This window comes from Xiphophorus couchianus, chromosome 20 (assembly GCF_001444195.1).
Source record: "Xiphophorus couchianus chromosome 20, X_couchianus-1.0, whole genome shotgun sequence".
Taxonomy (NCBI): domain Eukaryota; kingdom Metazoa; phylum Chordata; class Actinopteri; order Cyprinodontiformes; family Poeciliidae; genus Xiphophorus; species Xiphophorus couchianus.
This window is the reverse complement of record NC_040247.1, coordinates 14,559,539-14,577,164: the sequence shown is the minus strand read 5'-3', so window position 1 is coordinate 14,577,164 and position 17,626 is coordinate 14,559,539. Positions and strand designations below refer to the sequence as shown.

Here is a 17,626-nt window from a genome sequence, read left to right as displayed (position 1 = left end):
ACTTCTCTTGATTAAACGGAATGTAAACCCCGATCTTAAGGTAACGCCTACTTTCCTTTTTTAATCCAGACACTCCCACTCGTTTCTCTAAGTTAGAAAAGCCTGGGCACACACTGTTAAAGCTAACTTTGCATAAAGGGTGTGGACAGGCAAAAAGTCTGATGCCAGTAAATGAATAAAGAAAATGATAGATTATTGTTTAAAAATAATTAAATAATAAGTAAATAATTTGACAGCATGGTTAACTCTAATATGTGGAGGACTATAATAAATCAGAAACAAACAAAATTAATAATAAAAACTTCAACGTGACAAACCTCTGCTATATCTGCACAGTTTATCGTTATGTTGGTCGAAAAGAATTTTAATTTTTTCGTTATTTTTGGTCTTTTGGACAGTAAATGTCCTGGACTAACAAACAAACGTTAATGGCAAAATATTGTCAAAAAATTACAAACATATTTAGTAGTTTACCAGTGCAGTTAATGGCTTCTGTGGTAAAGATGTCTAAACACACGTATTGCAGCCACATAATGTTACATTTCAATGTGAGGGGATATTGTTTCGGTGTTTCTACGTAGAGATTACCTTTACTCACCATGGATGCGGGCGGAGAAGTTTTCTTCTGTACTCCAACAACTGGTTGGTTGGTCTCGGTCTCACTTAATTGCTCGAGCCACTAGGTATGAGTGACAGTGTGCAAAATCCTCCTGTATGTCCTTACGTTGCTCTTTGTACTGATCAGGGTGTAACACAACAGGGTGTAATCTGTTCACTTTCAGCTTTAGATCAATTTAAAACCTCAGTAAACAGTGTTTACAGAGTAACTTCAAACCCTTTACAGATTATACTAGCCAAGAAAATCTACCTATAGATTTTAATGGTGTTATTTGGTTAGTGAGTAAAATAACTACTTTTCTTTTTGCAGTAAAACACTCAGTCTTCGGTATTTGCGCTTGTATTCTTTTAGATGTAGTACCCCCTCTACACTCAAGAGGTCAGCACCTCCCACTGACAAACATAACACGTTTTCAACTTCCGGACAGGAGTTTTCAAAGAACGCTAAGCTAGCAATATAGCTAGCTTTGACTGTTTTTCTTTTTTGCTCAGGGAATTAAAGTGACATTTTCCGAACTTCGGTAAGATATGTATCAAAAACATAATAGTTTTTTAGTTTTGGACTTCTTTATCTTTTGTGGAACTTTTGTTTAATTAACGTTCCTTTTCATAAAAGTAGCAAGATAACTAGAATGGGATGCTAGTAGCCGCTCGTCGGTTTGCTTTGTTTCATTCTAGCCGTAGCAACCCGTTGAGTGGTAGTTCCTTCTTTAACTTTGTTCTTGGTGGGGGCGTTAACAACTGATGGTCTCTTGAATTAATCTGGTAACAGATTTTCATTCTTATTATATTATTTGTTTTTCTGGATCTTGTTTTTAGCTAGCGGGCTAGACTGTTAAAGCAGTCGGCGATGTCAGCGAACTCTAAGAGAAGAAGAGCCACCTCTCCCTGCAGCAGTGTCAGCGGAGGAGGAGATCCTGAGGATGCGTCTTCGACGGCTGGAAGCGGCAGGAAGAAAAGGAAGATCTCCAATGTTCCCCCTGTTGACACGGTGAGTGCGCCTTTTCATTGCACGATTACACTTAATCTGACGGGACTTGGTTTATTGTAAATCCCGGTCTCAACGGCTGAGTGTGTTTTCCTTTTGTCCTCCAGATCGCTGTGTGCCATGAGCTGTTTAATGCTGTTAAAGACTACAAGGATGATCAAGGGAGGCAACTTTGTGAAGTTTTCCTTAGGGTACCAAAGAGGAGGTAATATTTAGAAGACCAGCGCCTACTACTATAAACCTACACTCTAAATTTATTGGTTCAATCTAAGCAGTTTATTAAAATTTGCCTTGGTGACGTATATAGCAGCCTGTAAAATATAGCTAATGTTTCACTTTAACTGTGTTTTACTTAACAAAATAAAAGATAAAACATTAGTAGGTATTTTAATCTTATTTTTAAGGTAAGGCGATTGAAAGTGCTTTACTTGATGAAAACATGAAGCAACAAAAACCAAGAAACATTGCAACATTTTTTTTTTTTTTTGCCAGTTGTTTGTTGATTCTTGCGTTGTGTGTGAATTGTGAGACAGTTATATATTGTTTTTGGGCATGTGCACCGACTGATGGCACCCTTTGAATTTCGTTGTCCTTGTGACAATGACAATAAAGATTTATCTTGTCTTATCAATGGCAAAATAAAGGAATGTTGGAATATGGACTCAGATTAATGAAGTTTCGGTTATTAATAAAAGCAGCTCTAAACAAATTGATTTTTAGACTTCATTTTAAGGAACTAAGTGTTTCAGTCTTTTTGGAATTTCTGGAAATTTCTCCTTTAATAACATAATTTAAAATAATACTATAACTAAAAAGACAAATGATTATTGAGATGGAAATAGCCTGAGGATTGGCAATATTTTTTATCCTTATTTTTAAAAAAAGTTGATCATAGGGTCAAAAACTAGGTTTTCCCAATTTTGATTTTACTCTGAATTACTGCATCAATTTGAAATTGATTCAGGTCCTTTTATCCTATTATAATACATCAGAAGGCTTGAAATATGAGTTGACAGATCATCTAACATTGCGTTTGCAATATACTTATGACAAAACATGTGATGACACATAATGAGAAACTATGTGGAGCATTTTAAAATACCATTCACTCAGTTATGGTAATAGTGTGAGTGTTGCAAGGTTAATACACAAACAATGGATTACACACAATGTAATGTACAAATGGTTAGACTTCATTTTCTTTTTCTTCTTTTTCAGGAATCAGCCTGATTACTATGACGTTGTCTCCCAGCCAATTGATATGACAAAAATCCAGTACAAACTGAAGTCAGAAGAATACAATGATGTGGAGCAGCTTACTGCGGATTTTCAGCTCATGTTTAATAATGCTAGAAATTTCTACAAGGTATATTTAATTTGTGATTCTCATCAGCAGTAAATTTGTACCATAAACCTTGCTGCTACATAGGCTGTAAACAGCATTTGCTCTTAATATGAGCATGAATTTAGTTTTATTTTAAAATTTTAAAAATAGTCAAATTTAGCCCGTAAACTTCTTTTCTTGGTAAAAGCCCAACTATACTGCTAGATCGGAACAGAGATTGGTAACATCCAATTTGATTACAATATATTCTTAATCATAAAGAGGCCATTTTATAACAGAATGACATTTGGGGAAGGGATTGACTATGGTTATTAATGTAATCAAGACTTTGTGTGGGCATAGATATAGGGACATTGGAGATTTATAATTAACTCTCTGCTCTGTACCAAATAGTCAGCATGATTTAAATATCTGTTGTGGTGCAAAAAAGAATAAAGTAAAATACACAGTGCTGTTTACAAAGAAACCAGCATATAGACAATCATTTATAACCATTTTAGCTAAATAAATAGTCCATGTAAATAGAAAACATGAAATACGGTAAAGCATCAGAAGACAGTGTTCTTGAGTCTATTTTGTTATGCATTTAGTAGAGCTTCACTGCCTTCTAAAGGTAGGGAGTTTAAACAAATACCATCTAGGATGGAAGGGGTCAGAGGACATTTTTGTTACCAGGCTAAGGAAGGTGGCAACATAGTCCAAGAATGGCGGCAGACTGTTGATGTGCTGGGCATTTTTATTCGCTCTCTGCGATGCCTTTCTGTCAGTAGCTGAGCAGCCACTGTGCCTCTCTCATTACCATGTGTGGGATAATGCCAGTAAACACAGCCTGTGCAAAAGAATTTTGACAGTTTTGATCTCTAATTTTTAAGTGTGACTAGTGTGGCTGCACATCTGATGTCCCACCTTATGCTTGTGTCTAATCAGAGTGACAGTGAGGAGTATCAAACAGCGAGCAAGCTGTGGGAAGTGTATTTGCAAACAAGGAATGAATTTGTGCAGCCTGGAGATGGAGATGAGGACGATGAAGAAGGTGACGACATGATGGCTAATTCAGGACTGTCAAATGAATATGAGGTAGGTGTTTGTATTCAGATATTGTTAAATTGCTAATGTTTATCTGATTGTAACACAGCGACTTTGACAGACATACTGTATTATTTATATTGTTGAACCTCTAACTTGCTTATTTATATTTTAGACATCGGGTAGCAGTCTGAAAGAAGTCCTGGAGCAACTCTTGGAGGCCATAGTGTCACACACCGACCCTTCAGGCCACCTCGTCAGTGAACTATTCCAAAAACTGCCTTCCAAAGTGGTTAGTATTCAGACTTGTAATAATACCAGTTAATTTATCACACTTACTTTCATACTTATAAAAGTACAATAAACATGAGTTGACACATTAAGCGTTTTGTATTCTTCTAATCTCTTTGTGTAGACTTGATTCCAAATTAAAGCCCCAAAGTATTATTTCATTTATTTCTTTTAATACTGACATGTTTGATTGTTTTGTTTCACACCTTGTCTGTCCTTCATAGCAATACCCAGACTACTATGCTATTATAAAAGAGCCAATCGATCTCAGAACGATTGCTCAGAGAATACAGGTAACCTACTTACTCCTTTTCTGTTATGCTTTTCAAACAAACTTGTTTCACAATTTTAGATCTTTGTACTGGTACTTGACTGTTTTACTTTATGTCAACAGACTGGATACTATAAAAGTGTTCATGCTATGGCCAAGGACATTGACTTGATGACCAAAAATGCCAAAACGTACAATGAACCAGGATCTCAGGTTTTCAAGGTGAAATCTTTTCTCTTTTTTGTTTTTGATATTTTTGTTGTTCCTAAAATAATCTAATCATGTTTTCCTATTTTACAGGATGCAAACACCATAAAAAAAGTCTTCATCCAACGCAAGACTGAACTCGAACATGCTGAGCCTACTAAATCTAGCATTCGTATCAGGTACTCAGATAGTTGCACTTCTTAAGACCACCGAATTATTCAGACAAATATGTTTTTAAATTTATGGCTCTCCTGCAGAAACCGCAAATCAGGACAAGTGGATCGCTTTTCTGGTGTCAGCGTTGCTCTTCATTATGGTTCAGAGAGTGAGGATGACCCTGTGCTTTCTGGTAAAATTCAGCAATTATTTTGGATGTGGAAAAAAATAATAGCTACGTTCAAAAATAACTGTTCAAACTTTAAATTCTTACAGGCTCTGTCTGCTATGATGAGGGCGAGTCAGAGGCAGAGAGCCAGAGTTCAAGCATGGAGATGAGCAATCCAATCTTCCAGCTGTACGAAGCCGTGCGGGGGGCCCGGAACAGCCAGGGCCAGGTTTTCTCCGAACCTTTCCAGCAACTGCCGTCCCGCAGGGAGTATCCTGATTACTATCAACAGATAAAACAGCCCATCTCGCTGCAGCAAATAAGGTTTATTACATTTCAATTGACTTCATCGACTTTTCTTCAAATGATTGTTCTACTGGAAGTGTGCATGGGCAAAAGGAGTTAAAATCAAGGTGCTACATTTACATTTTTAGGGCAAAGATGAAGAATGGCGAGTATGACAGCGTGGAACAGATAGATGCCGACCTCAATTTGATGTTTGAGAACGCGAAGCGCTACAACATGCCCAATTCCAGCATATACAAACGAGCCTTCAGGCTGCAGCAGATTATGCAGGTAGTAATTTGTTGTTAAATGGGATATTAGTCCAAAACAACAAAAAATATTGAATAGATAACTTATTGTTATGTGTTTGTTTCTGTTGTTTGTTTAGGCAAAGAAAAGGGAGCTTCTGAGGAAAGATGAGGAAGATGGAGATAGCATTTTGTCATCTGATGCAGGAAGCGTAAAGAGGAAAAGGTTGTAGAATCTTAATGTTAAGCATTCTTTAATAATTTTAAGTTGTTTATATCCTTACAGTTTGTTGTTTTTCTACGTGTGTTCAGCCACAAGAAAAATATCAAAAAGAACCGAATGAAAGCGTTGTACGCAGCAGTGAGTGAAGCCAGGGAGGCAGCTACCAGCAGACGTCTGTGTGATCTTTTCATGGTCAAACCATCCAAGAAAGACTACCCGGACTACTATAACGTCATCCTCGAACCGATGGACCTGAAAACCATTGAGCACAAGATTAAAAATGAACGCTACGGGAACGAGGAGGAGCTCATAGAGGACATGAAGCTTATGTTTCGTAACGCTCGGCATTATAACGAGGAGGGATCTCAGGTCTGCAGCAAGACGTCTTTTATAAAATATTAAATATGTATTTAGGGAGTTGCAGTTGCATTTAAAAACTCATTTTGAAATGCAATACACTTTTCTGATTCTAGTTTTTGGGTTTATGCAGGTGTATAATGATGCAGATGTTTTGGAGAAGATACTAAAAGATAAGCGGAAGGAGTTGGGGCCACCACCAGAGGAGGAGGATGTGGGATCACCTAAATTGAAATTACGTAGGTGTTGTCAGTGTTTGCTGTGTTTTAATTGACCTAGATAGACTGGATGTGCTGCAGTCAAATATACTCAATTTATACATACCCTTTGATATATTTTGCTAGTTGCAAATTTACAATTTTGTTTTCAATGCAAATATTTTTTTCTTCAGTTTCTGTATTGGCTTAGCCCATTTACAGTACATTCCAGCGGTAGAAAACCTGGACTATTCTTTTATTCAAAGTTGACGCTTAGTCAGCAGTTTGGGGACGAAATTATCATCAGCGAATCCTGTCTTCTTGGACGGAGGTGTTATTGGCACCCTTAGTAAGGAACTGTAAAATATCTTAAAATAAATCCCTCCTTTACTTTGATCTTATAATGTTGAAGAATTGTTTTAATGTCAAACAAGAACACTTGTTCAGTGTCAATATGATGTCACAGAAATAACTTTGTTACTAACTCATTGGTTAATCAATTGAGTGTCTTATATGTCCCTTTAAATTTAACTGAAACAATTTTTTTAATTCATAGTTTACATTTTTGCGTGCATCAGAGTTTCTAGATAATTCTAATTAGTAAGCTGTCTGAAGTAAAACTGTTAGTCAAAAGTATACTAAGATGGAACTTTTCTACTAGAAAATAGTCAGATAGGAAAAGCATGAAGGAAGATATAATTATGTGGTTTAACACCTTCCTATTGTTAAGTATGATGAAGCAGCTAAGATGCTTTGGGCTGGTTTCTCTTTTAAAAGCCTCATTTTGCTAAATGAAATCATTAAAAGTAGTGGGACATAGAAAAGAAAATCTAGAGTCTTTGCCAGTAATTTAAAGTGGGTAATCTTTGGGTCTTTTACAACCCCCACCAATATAATGACCAAATGTACTATCTAATCTTAACATGTTGAGATATTACTCTTTCAACAAAAGAGGTTATTTTTGGGCTTTTTACACATCTTTATAAGGTGTGCCATCATATTTTGCAGAAGTTTGTGACCTGCTTTGTGATTTCATAACGTTTTATCCAACTTGTCATTGTTTTACAACTCTTACTTGCAGTTTTAATTCAGAGTTAAATTTTCTATCCCCAGGAAAAAGTGGCATTTCTCCAAAGAAGTCCAAATACCTCACCCCTCTCCAGCAGAAATTAAATGAGCTCTACGATGCCGTCCGAAACTTCACAGACCGCCGAGGTCGCCGTTTAAGCACAATCTTTCTCCGGCTGCCGTCTCGCTCCGAGCTGCCTGACTACTACGCCACAATTAAAAGACCCATCGATATGGAGCGCATCCGAAGCCACATGTTAACAGGCCGCTATCAGGATGTTGAAGCTCTGTTCGAGGATTTTGCTCTCATGTTCAACAACGCTTGCATCTACAATGAGCCAGAGTCACTGATCTACAGGGACGCTCTGGTGTTGCACAGAGTGCTATTGGAGACGCGAAAGCAGCAGGAACGAGGGGAGGACTCCGGCCCCCCTCCTGTGGGACCTCTGGTGCGAGAGCTGATCAGGAATCTGTTTGTGTCGGTAATGGGCCACCAGGATGAAGAGGGCCGATGTTACAGTGACTCTCTGGCTGAGATTCCTGCTGTGGATCCAAGTGCCCCTGAGAGGCCGATGCTTAACTTTGACATCATCAGGAATAATGTGGAGCGGGGTCTTTACCGGAGACTGGACATTTTCCAGGAGCATGTGTTTGAGGTGCTGGAGAAGGCAAGAAGGCTGAACAGGTATGGAAACTTAAATAAAAAAAACATAAAATGTAGGTCCCTCTGAAAATACCTTTAATTTCAGTATGTAAAAAACATTTGTTTTGAATACCAAAAAGAGTTTTAAGTAAAACAGATGTTTTTCCCAGAGATGATTGTAATTGGGTAATTGGTATCTTTCACCACAATTTCAAAAGTTTACATTCACTCACTGATATGATCAACTTTAGTTGATAAATAAAACATTTGCTTATAGTTGTAGTGATGTTGTTTGAAAATATCAGAATGAAATCTAACTAATCCATTATGTTTGTACTTACTTGATTCCAAATAGTTTTTAGTTGAAAATAGTGATTCTTATTTATAATAAATTGGCCACATTGTCTTGGATCATAAGACAAATACGGAAATCAGCTTAAATGTTTTCTGATATTTAATGTTGTCCATAGTTGTATATCTTTTCATTTATCTATTTAATTTAGCTGGTTGTTTTGACTCATTTTTTCCTCTGCTTTACTTTTGGAAGCTGTGTCTTGCGGTTGAAGATACTTTTTTCACTTTACAGGACTGACTCTGAGGTGTTTGAGGATGCTGTTGAGCTTCATCAGTTTTTTATAAAGATCAGGGATGAGCTATGCAAGAATGGGGAGATCTTACTCTCTATTGCCCTCAATTACACGTTAAAGCACCTGCACAATGACGTGGAGCAGGATAAGAGGGAGAAAATCCCTAAAGAGATTGAGGAAGATAAGCAAAAAACACAGGAAGAGGAGGAAAACAAAGGTTTGTACAGTATATGTTTCTCTCAGTATGGTGGTGATGCACCAATATTCCATTTCCTGGTTGTAACCAGTTTCTGGCTTGATGGAAAGAATGACTGCAAGAAAAAAATGTTATTTGACTTGGTGATCACAAATTAGAGCAAATTAAGAAAAATGTCAAATTCTGATCCCTGCCAGTTGATTCCTGCAAAGCTTCATCACAATGATGTGAATAAGACTAAACATTTTTTCAGCCCATTTAAATCATTCTTCGGGTTCTCATTTACAGAGGCGAAGAAAGCAGAAGACTTGCAGAAAGAGGGATGGCAGTCTGAATCAGAATCAAAGATTGTTTACAGGGAGGAATGCAGCTTTGAGAACAGAACTTACCATGTGGGCGAGTTTGTTTATGTGGAGCCATCAGAACCAAACCTGAAGCCTCATGTTGTCTGCATCGAACGTTTGTGGGAAGATGAAACGGGTAAAAATTCTACTTTTTACCATTTAATCGGCTCTTGGGAAGTAAACCATTGATATCCTTGTTTCAGTTTACTGAACAAGGATTTTGGAAAACTCTGTGTGTTTTATTCTTTCTTTACTTTTGTGTCGGAAGGTGGAAAATGGCTCCACGGCTGCTGGTTTTATAGACCTAGCGAAACTTTTCATTTGGCCACTCGCAAGTTTCTGGAAAAAGAGGTCTTCAAGAGCGACTACTACAACAAGGTTTCCATTAGTAAAGTTCTTGACAAATGTATGGTCATTTTTGTGAAGGTAAGACTACTCTAAAATGAAAACATTAATGAAAACCAGATTTTTTATTCAGTTATCAAATTTATTTATTAGCAACTTTCTGCTTTGTGTAGGATTATTTCAAGATGCAGCCTGAGGGCTTTAAACCAGAGGATGTGTATGTGTGTGAATCACGTTATGCTGCCAGAACCAAGTCTTTCAAGAAGATCAAAGTTTGGGCCATGCCGGAGAGTTCTGTGAAACTCGTACCCCGAGAAGTTCCTCTTCCTGTTGTGCGTGTAGCGTCAATGTTTGCCAAACCCGACCTGGAAAAAATGGCAATGTCATACACTGGCCATGGCAATTTTATTGAAAAGGTCAGACGATGTCATGTTTTCCTGAATTAAATACTTGACATTAGGGTTCAAAGATTTTATATACTGGTACATTTATTTGCAATAGCAAAATTAGATTTTTTTTGTAAACTTTAAAGAACAACAGTAATTTAGTGTACCTCATTATTATTAATTATGAAACTGGAGTACTTGCACTGCAGGGAATCTCACTTTAAAGTATAATCGTGTAGCTGACGTCATGAGAAAAAGGAAAATTGATTTCCCTCATGTATTGTTACTCAGCAAAAACATTTATTATTTTTCATGTCCTACTGAGGATTAATTAACTCCTAAGGTGGCTACCCACTTCCTGACATGGGACAGGGTGACTAAGGAGTTGTCATTTCTGTGTACAAAACATTATGAAAGTATAAACATCTCTTCTGTGTACATTCATGAATTTACTTAGGAGAGAGAAGATGTCCCTATGGAGATGAGTGCAACTGAACCAAGCTGCCAGTACTATGAGCAATTACGCTTCAACAGCTTGTGGTTTAAAGTGGGAGACTTTGTTTACATCCAATCACATGGTCTGTCAAAACCTCGGGTTGCCAGGTTGGTGAAAGTTCATCATTCAAGCAATTGTTAAGGAAATAATGTTTTAAATAATGCTGATCCTGTTTAAAGATGATATAGTTATTGATTGATTATATTTGATGACTCCTCTGGTTGCCCTGCAGGTTAGAAAAGCTGTGGGTACAGAATGGAACTACCTTTCTCTTTGGACCCATTTTTATTCATCCAGAGGAAACGGAGCATGAGCCTACAAAAATGTTCTACAAGAGAGAAGTGTTTCTGAGTCACCGGGAGGAGACCCTGCCCATGTCTTGTGTCATGGGTACTTTTTTGAAAAACTCTTTCTGAAACTGTTGTTCAGTCATTTAGACTTAGACTTGTACTTTATTGATCCCTTGGGAAGACTCCCTCAGGAAATTGACCGAAAATTTATGTGCCATCATTCAGACCATTAGTTTTCTGATTCCTCAGCCACTTGCTTAGATTAAGAAGCCAATTGACTGATTACAGGCAATCCCCTTTCTTCCCCCCGCATATTTTTTTTCACTTTGTAGTGTTTGTGAAGTATGTGATCCCCAAAATAGTGGGGATAAAGTTTACATTAAGTGTTAGTATAATTCAGTAAAAATATTTCTTTCTCTCTGTCAGGTAAATGCATGGTGTCCTCTTTTAAGGACTACCTGTCCAACAGACCCACTGAGTTTGCAGAGGAAGATATCCTACTGTGTGAGAGCCGTTACATTGAGACAGAGAAGACAATGAAAAAATTCAAGGGTTTGAAACGGTTCTCGTACACCTCCAAAGTGGTGGAGGATGAGGTCTATTATTTCAGGTTTGGGAACTAAATTACGTATATTATTTGATTTCCTAATGGAGCCAATTTGTTCCCATCTGTTTTATCTTTCGTTTGTTTTGATATCTTTTATAGGAAACTGATAGTGCCGCAAAAGGAAGCTTCACCCTTCTTGGACAAAAAAATAGATGAGCTTGAGGTGAAGCTGGAGGATGCAGATGACGACATGGATGACATGGATGAAGATGAAGACGCTCCAACAACACCCTCTATGCCTCAGATGCAATCCTCTCTTACAAGTGACATGGACATTTTGTCCTACACACCTCAGGTATTCATACACTTGTAAAATAAAACTGCATTTTATTTTACAATCAGAAGCTTCAACTTCTTACTGCGGATATTACAATGGATTAATTTTTTAAAATTTATTATTAAGGCAACTCCTAAGGTAAAAGGGTTGGCAAAGAAGGAGGGAGCCAAGAGAAAGATCAACATGAGTGGCTACATCCTGTTCAGCAGTGAAGTGCGAGCAATCATCAAAGCTCGACACCCCGATTATTCTTTCGGGGAGCTGAGTCGTCTTGTTGGCACGGAGTGGAGAAACCTTGAAGCTTCTAAGAAAGCTGAATATGAAGGTGAATCATTAGGACCTGCAAGCTGGATCAGGGTCTCTGTGTTAGCAGATATCAACCAAGAAACTATTTTCATGTTTCAGAGCGTGCCGCCAGGATAGTGGAGCAACAAGAACGTGACAGGCCCTTCAAGCAAGGTTCCCCTAGAGCAGGTACCCCCGTAGGGGCACTGATGGGGGTGGTGCCTTCGCCTAGCACTATGGGAATGATAAACCAGACCATGACACCTGTGTCAGGTAACCCCTCTCAGAGACAGCACGAGTGTTTGACAACAAGGCAGCAGGAAAATGAGGCTGGACTGTTTGCAAACCTTGACCTTCCTTTAACATTGTAGGCCTTTTTTGACATAAAACCACGTTCTGGAAACATTCCATTTCTTCTTTTGCTTCTGTTACATATTTTATATTGTCATCATCTTCAGTTTCATGTGTGATTTTGCATGACAGTGACTGCATGATTGACTTTTTAACCAGGAATGTTTTGTTATCAAGTTTTCCATTTAATATACAGTTTTTTTTAACATTTATTCATTTTCAAACATGTGCATTGTCAGCCCCTTTCACACACTGCATCTTCAGCATTACCAGTTTTTGCAAATTAAGTGCAATTTTATTTTCTAATAGTTCACACAAAGCTTTTCCTTATTCCTCACTCATGCATGTATGCATGTTGTTTTTTTGAAGATGTAGACCCAATGAGAGACGATCATTTTTCAGGCTACTTGAAATGATAAGTTTGGATTAAATGAAGGAACTTTATGCTCACAAACAATTCCTAAGGTCATATCAATGTTATGGCTTTTTACTCCCTGCTTAAGCAAGCTACACTGCCGGTCCAGGAAAGGTTACACACACCAATATTTTGTTGACCACCTTTAGCTCTGATTACATCGTACATTCACTATGGCAACGGAGTGATAACGTTGCTAAATCTAGATCAGACCAACTGCAGTGACAGCAGATCATAGTATTGCTACACATACTTTTGTTCTGTTAACATTAAGCATTATGCTCCCTGGTAAATTAAAGCCTTTTGTTGTGATTAGCCTCACTAATCAGTTTTTCTTTAGACTACACAACTGTCCAGAGTTCCTTTTCACATTGTGCAAGTGGAGACAGGCTTAATGTCACTATAGAAAACTTGGCAAAATCTGTCTTCTTTGCCTTTTTACCTTCATAGAACTCATCCATGTTGCTTGCATATAAACTGAAGTGCTCAACATATATATGTAGAATAAACTGCCACACTTCCATTCAGTGTAATTCTTAAATAGGGAGGAAACTTGACTGAAACATAAACATATGTTCTGAAGGTGCATGTGTGAAAAGGGCAAATGTGTGTAGTAGCAGTAGTGCATGTTGTTTTAGCGACAGCTGCATGTAACTTATGCATGAATGTGTTGTGCTCTCCTCGCCTTCTTCCCAAAGGCATGATGGGAGCTTATGGTCCACCTTACATGCCCATGCAGGGCCCCCACGAGGGTTTGCTGAGTGTGGCCCCAATGCCACCTCACCCTGCAGGGGGTCCTAACCTGCTTCCTCACCATCTCCTCCAAGGCATGCCAGGGTATCCGAGCATGCCACATCAGGGTAAGGGCCCGACTGTCCTAGCCACACCTGCTCAGTCACATGCGGTGGTGTCTCTCCTGCTGGAGGGGTTTACCTGGTCCACAGGCTGCAAAGCCTGAGCTACACACATCTGAGCTGAGAAAGCTCCCCGCTCTCAAACAGCCAACATTCACTCACTTAACGCACCTAATGTACAACATCCATATTCATACACATATTGCATGATAGAGCTGATACCAGATAACTAACATTTAACTGATATTGATAGACTAACAATTTTAGAAGTTGTTGTAAGTCCTAATGTAAAGGAAATCCAGCAGTAAGAACCAACTCAGGCCTTCTTAAATTTAATGCAAGTTATGTCTTAAATTAGGTATGATGGGAGCTGGTATCAATGGCATGGCAGGAAGTCCTGGGCAAAGCAACTTCATTCAACAGGTGAGTGATTTTTTATTTTATTTAATATTTTAGTAAATAATCATATTGAGTGTGTTTATAGTCATATTGATTCCTCATTAGCTGCACTTAAATGGAGAAGGCAGTTATTGTAGTGATGCAACAATGTTGTGATTAACATTCAGCTTTGATTTATTTTCTATTTCTTCCAAGCCTGGCATGTTCAGTCCAGGACAGCATGCTCCTCCACCATATCCAGGACAGGGCCAGCCGTCTCACTTGCAGCCGACTACTCCGATGTTTGTGGCACCACCACCAAAAACACAGAGGGTGCTCCACTCAGAGGCCTACCTGAAGTATATAGAGGGATTAAATTCTGAGTCAAACACTGTCAGCAAGTGGGACCAAATGCTGAAAGGTGCTTCTTTCTGCTCCCTTTAGGCTTATTAGTGTGAATGCTGTAGGCATGTATTTATCAGAAGGAATAGGGGAAAGTTTCTGTCCTTTTCAAATTTTAGGGTTCACATGAGTTTTTTTTTTTTTAACATTTCATGGAATATATTACTGTAACCCAGCATGCTAGTGGTAGCCTATTTGCTATCATTAGTGTTTTAGCTTTTTAGCTAATTTTGGCTTTTATGTGGGTTTTTCACACTGCATGGACTATTTCTTACCTTTCTGCAAGTCTTCAGCAGTTGGCTTTAGACGCTTTTGCCATTTTCACCAAAAGCATTGAGCATTGAGAATTCACACTTGCATTTTCATAGGAAATGCACACTTTCTAGTATTCTAATGTTTTTGCAAAATCAATATGTATAATGGTTTAATTTAAAGCCTTCTGCTATTTTTAAGTGTTGATTTTCTGAAGACTTTATATTTCAATTGGCCAGTATGAGGATTGCACCCAGGACCTTGGCATTATTAGCGCCACGCTCTGACCAGCTGAGCTAATGTTGAAACTACATAATGTTTAGTTTCCATCGATTTAAGAAAATCTGACATGATCTTGACAAAAGTGCTTATATTCTTATTTTTTTCAAAATCAACATGCATAGAGGTATATTTTCCAGCTTTCTTTTATTTTGAAGTGTTGATTTTATTTTCCAGCATTTTTTATTTTGGAGTGTTGATTTTATTTTCCAGCATTTTTTATTTTGGAGTGTTGATTTTATTTTCCAGCATTTTTTATTTTGGAGTGTTGATTGTATTTCAGAGCCATTTTTTATTTTGAAGTGTTGATTTTGTTTTTTAGCCTTTTTTTAGTTTGAAGTGTTGATTTTGTTTTTCAGCCTTTTTTTAGTTTGAAGTGTTGATTGTCTGAAAGACTTTAGATTTCAATTGGCCAGTTTGGGGGATTGAACCCATGACCTCAGCATTATTAGCACCATGCTCTGACCTGCTGAGCTAACATACCTTACATAATGATGAGTTTTCATGGATTTAAAAAAAAACTTACATGATCTTACCACAATGAAGATTTGAGAAAAGTGCTCATTAGAGTGAATGCTTTAGGCATTCACACTAATGAGTTCCACTTTTCTGGTTGCTCCATAAATTTCACCGCGCTTCTTCTCCTGCATACTTTGTGCCATTTTCACCATTCAACTTTTATACTATTCAGCTTGCTCTCCTAATGCCGGCTATTTCTCTTGGTATCCATAATCTTTATACTTCTTATAATAATCAGCTTTTTGTGAATTTTTCTCCCCATGGGGGAAACCGCTGTGGCAGAATTGAGAATTACAATATAAAATGTCCGTTGTGTTTTACAGTGGATGTTTCAGGTCCTGCCTATTAATTGCATTGAATCATCCAGTTTCGAGCTGTCATGGAGAGAAAAAGGCAGTGGCCATTTTAAAGTTGGGCATTTTAACAGCTTTTATGCCGTTTAACACCTGGGAATAATTTGAGCTTTTGACATTGCTTTTTTTCATACTGCATGTAGCATGTTTTTTGTAGTCACCGTGCTAAACAATGCTTCCAAGCAAATGTTGATATCTCAAGAACCATGAAAGGTATGGATTTCATTCACCCACTGTATTTATCAGAAGGAATGAGGGGAAGTTTCTGTCCTTTTCAAATTTTAGGGTTCACATGAGTTTTTTTTTTTTTTTTTGCTTTATTTATTTTACATTTCATGGAATATATTACAGTAATCTAGTGGTAGCCTATTTGCTACCACTAGTAGCAAATACCAATAATTAGTATTTTAGCTAGTTTTAGCTTTTTAGCTAATTTTGGCTTTTACGTGGGTTTTTCACACTGCATGGAGTATTTCTTACCTTTCTGCAAGTCTTCAGCAGTTGGCTTCAAACGCTTTTGCCATTTTCACCAAAAAGCATTCAGCATTGAGCATTCACACTTGCATTTTCATAGGAAATGCACACTTTCTAGTATCTGTTTGTTTTTGTAAATTCAATGAATTAAGTTTCAAGATCTACATTTTTAGTATTTTTTTCTGGATCAACAAAACTTACAATATGTCATTTTCATGTTTTTACACACTTCAAAAAACATGTGTATGTGGTTCTGCTTGCTTAGTTTTCAGAAGTTTCATTCCCCTTGATTTTTCCACATTTTATCAGGCTGCAATCACAAATTTAAAAATAAAGTTGTGTGTAATCCTTAAATTCAAGGAGATAGATACAAGGTTTTCAGTTTTTTCCCCTCATAAAAATATGAAAATTGATGTGTACATTTGTATTCAGGCCCCCTATGTTAGTATTGTGGAAACCACTTAACTCAATTACCAGCTGCAAATCTTTTGGAGTCTGTGTTTATGGGCTCTGCTCATATAGAGAATAAAACGGTTGTATGTTAAGTCATTGTCCTATTAGAATGTGAATCTCTTCCACAGTCTCAAATATTTGCTGACTTCAAAAAGGTTTTATTCTAGATATGCCTTGTACATATCTGCATCCAATTTTCCATCAACTATGAACAATGTTCCTCTCTCATGAAAATACTGTTTCCATCACCATAAGTGGTTGTAGGAATGATGTATGGAAGTTGTTGGTTTTCCATGAAAACGTAGCACCTGCATGTAAGCCAGAAAGCGAAGTTTTAGTCTCATCTGACCAGAACACATTTTCCTACATATTTGTGATTGCGTCACTCTCTTTGGATTTACAAATGATTGGTGTACAGTGCTCCATGAGATGTTCAAAGCTTGGATAATATACTTCTTTGTGTTGGTCTACGACATAAAATCTCAGTGAAACTATTTAAAGGCTGTTGCGGTAAAACAAAATGTGGAGAGGTTCAGGCAGTTTGAATATATTTGCAAAGCATTGTTTAAATCAGTAAATTATTTTCTTTACAGCTCAAAGACGTGATGCCCACCTGACCAAAGAGCAGGAGAGTCGGCTTCCAGCACACTGGCTGAAGAGCAAAGGAGCTCATACAACCATGGTGGACGCATTGTGGCGTTTGCGTGACCTAATGTTGAGAGATTCTCTGAATATCTGTCAGGCGTACAACCTGTAACCTCCCACATAGAACCACTCACCTCAGTAACGACTCTTTATCCTCATGTTCTTAAACTGCTAGACTATAGAAGCAATATTTTATAGTGAGTAATGACCACTTTTATATTTATCAGCTTAAAAAAAATTGTGTGTTTTTTAATACAATTTGGAATAATAGTGACGCTAAGCCTGTAATTTTATTTTAAGTTTTTCTTTTTTGATGTACTTGTGCAACCAAAATAAAATTATGATC

The 17,626-nt window shown here is 37.6% G+C and overlaps 1 protein-coding gene and 1 long non-coding RNA gene across 2 annotated transcripts; both read left to right on the top strand.

Annotated features, from left to right (window-relative positions):
- Window positions 1-1,015: 1,015 nt before the first annotated feature.
- Window positions 1,016-17,507, top strand: pbrm1l (polybromo 1, like). Its single transcript, XM_028002204.1, has 30 exons — window positions 1,016-1,139; window positions 1,438-1,609; window positions 1,714-1,811; window positions 2,825-2,972; window positions 3,879-4,028; window positions 4,153-4,269; window positions 4,493-4,561; window positions 4,663-4,761; window positions 4,840-4,925; window positions 5,004-5,095; window positions 5,179-5,395; window positions 5,506-5,647; window positions 5,745-5,830; window positions 5,917-6,196; window positions 6,318-6,423; window positions 7,495-8,134; window positions 8,679-8,896; window positions 9,164-9,355; window positions 9,488-9,645; window positions 9,738-9,980; window positions 10,408-10,553; window positions 10,679-10,836; window positions 11,163-11,346; window positions 11,443-11,638; window positions 11,747-11,945; window positions 12,026-12,178; window positions 13,370-13,531; window positions 13,884-13,948; window positions 14,120-14,324; window positions 17,229-17,507. The coding sequence occupies exons 2-30, from the start codon at window positions 1,469-1,471 to the stop codon at window positions 17,390-17,392; spliced, it is 4,914 nt and encodes a 1,637-aa protein (XP_027858005.1). The 5' UTR covers window positions 1,016-1,139; window positions 1,438-1,468; the 3' UTR covers window positions 17,393-17,507.
- LOC114135187 (uncharacterized) lies at window positions 14,348-16,727 on the top strand. Its single transcript, XR_003593556.1, has 2 exons — window positions 14,348-14,590; window positions 16,210-16,727. It is a non-coding gene; the product is annotated as an uncharacterized LOC114135187 (long non-coding RNA).
- Window positions 17,508-17,626: the final 119 nt, after the last annotated feature.

Coding starts and splice junctions, on each gene's coding strand:
- pbrm1l (XM_028002204.1), top strand. CDS start 1,469: ATGTCAGCGAACTCTAAGAGAAGAAGAGCCACCTCTCCCTGCAGCAGT. Junction 4,029..4,152: donor GACTGTCAAATGAATATGAG/GTAGGTGTTTGT, acceptor TTTATATTTTAG/ACATCGGGTAGCAGTCTGAA. Junction 6,424..7,494: donor ATCACCTAAATTGAAATTAC/GTAGGTGTTGTC, acceptor TTCTATCCCCAG/GAAAAAGTGGCATTTCTCCA.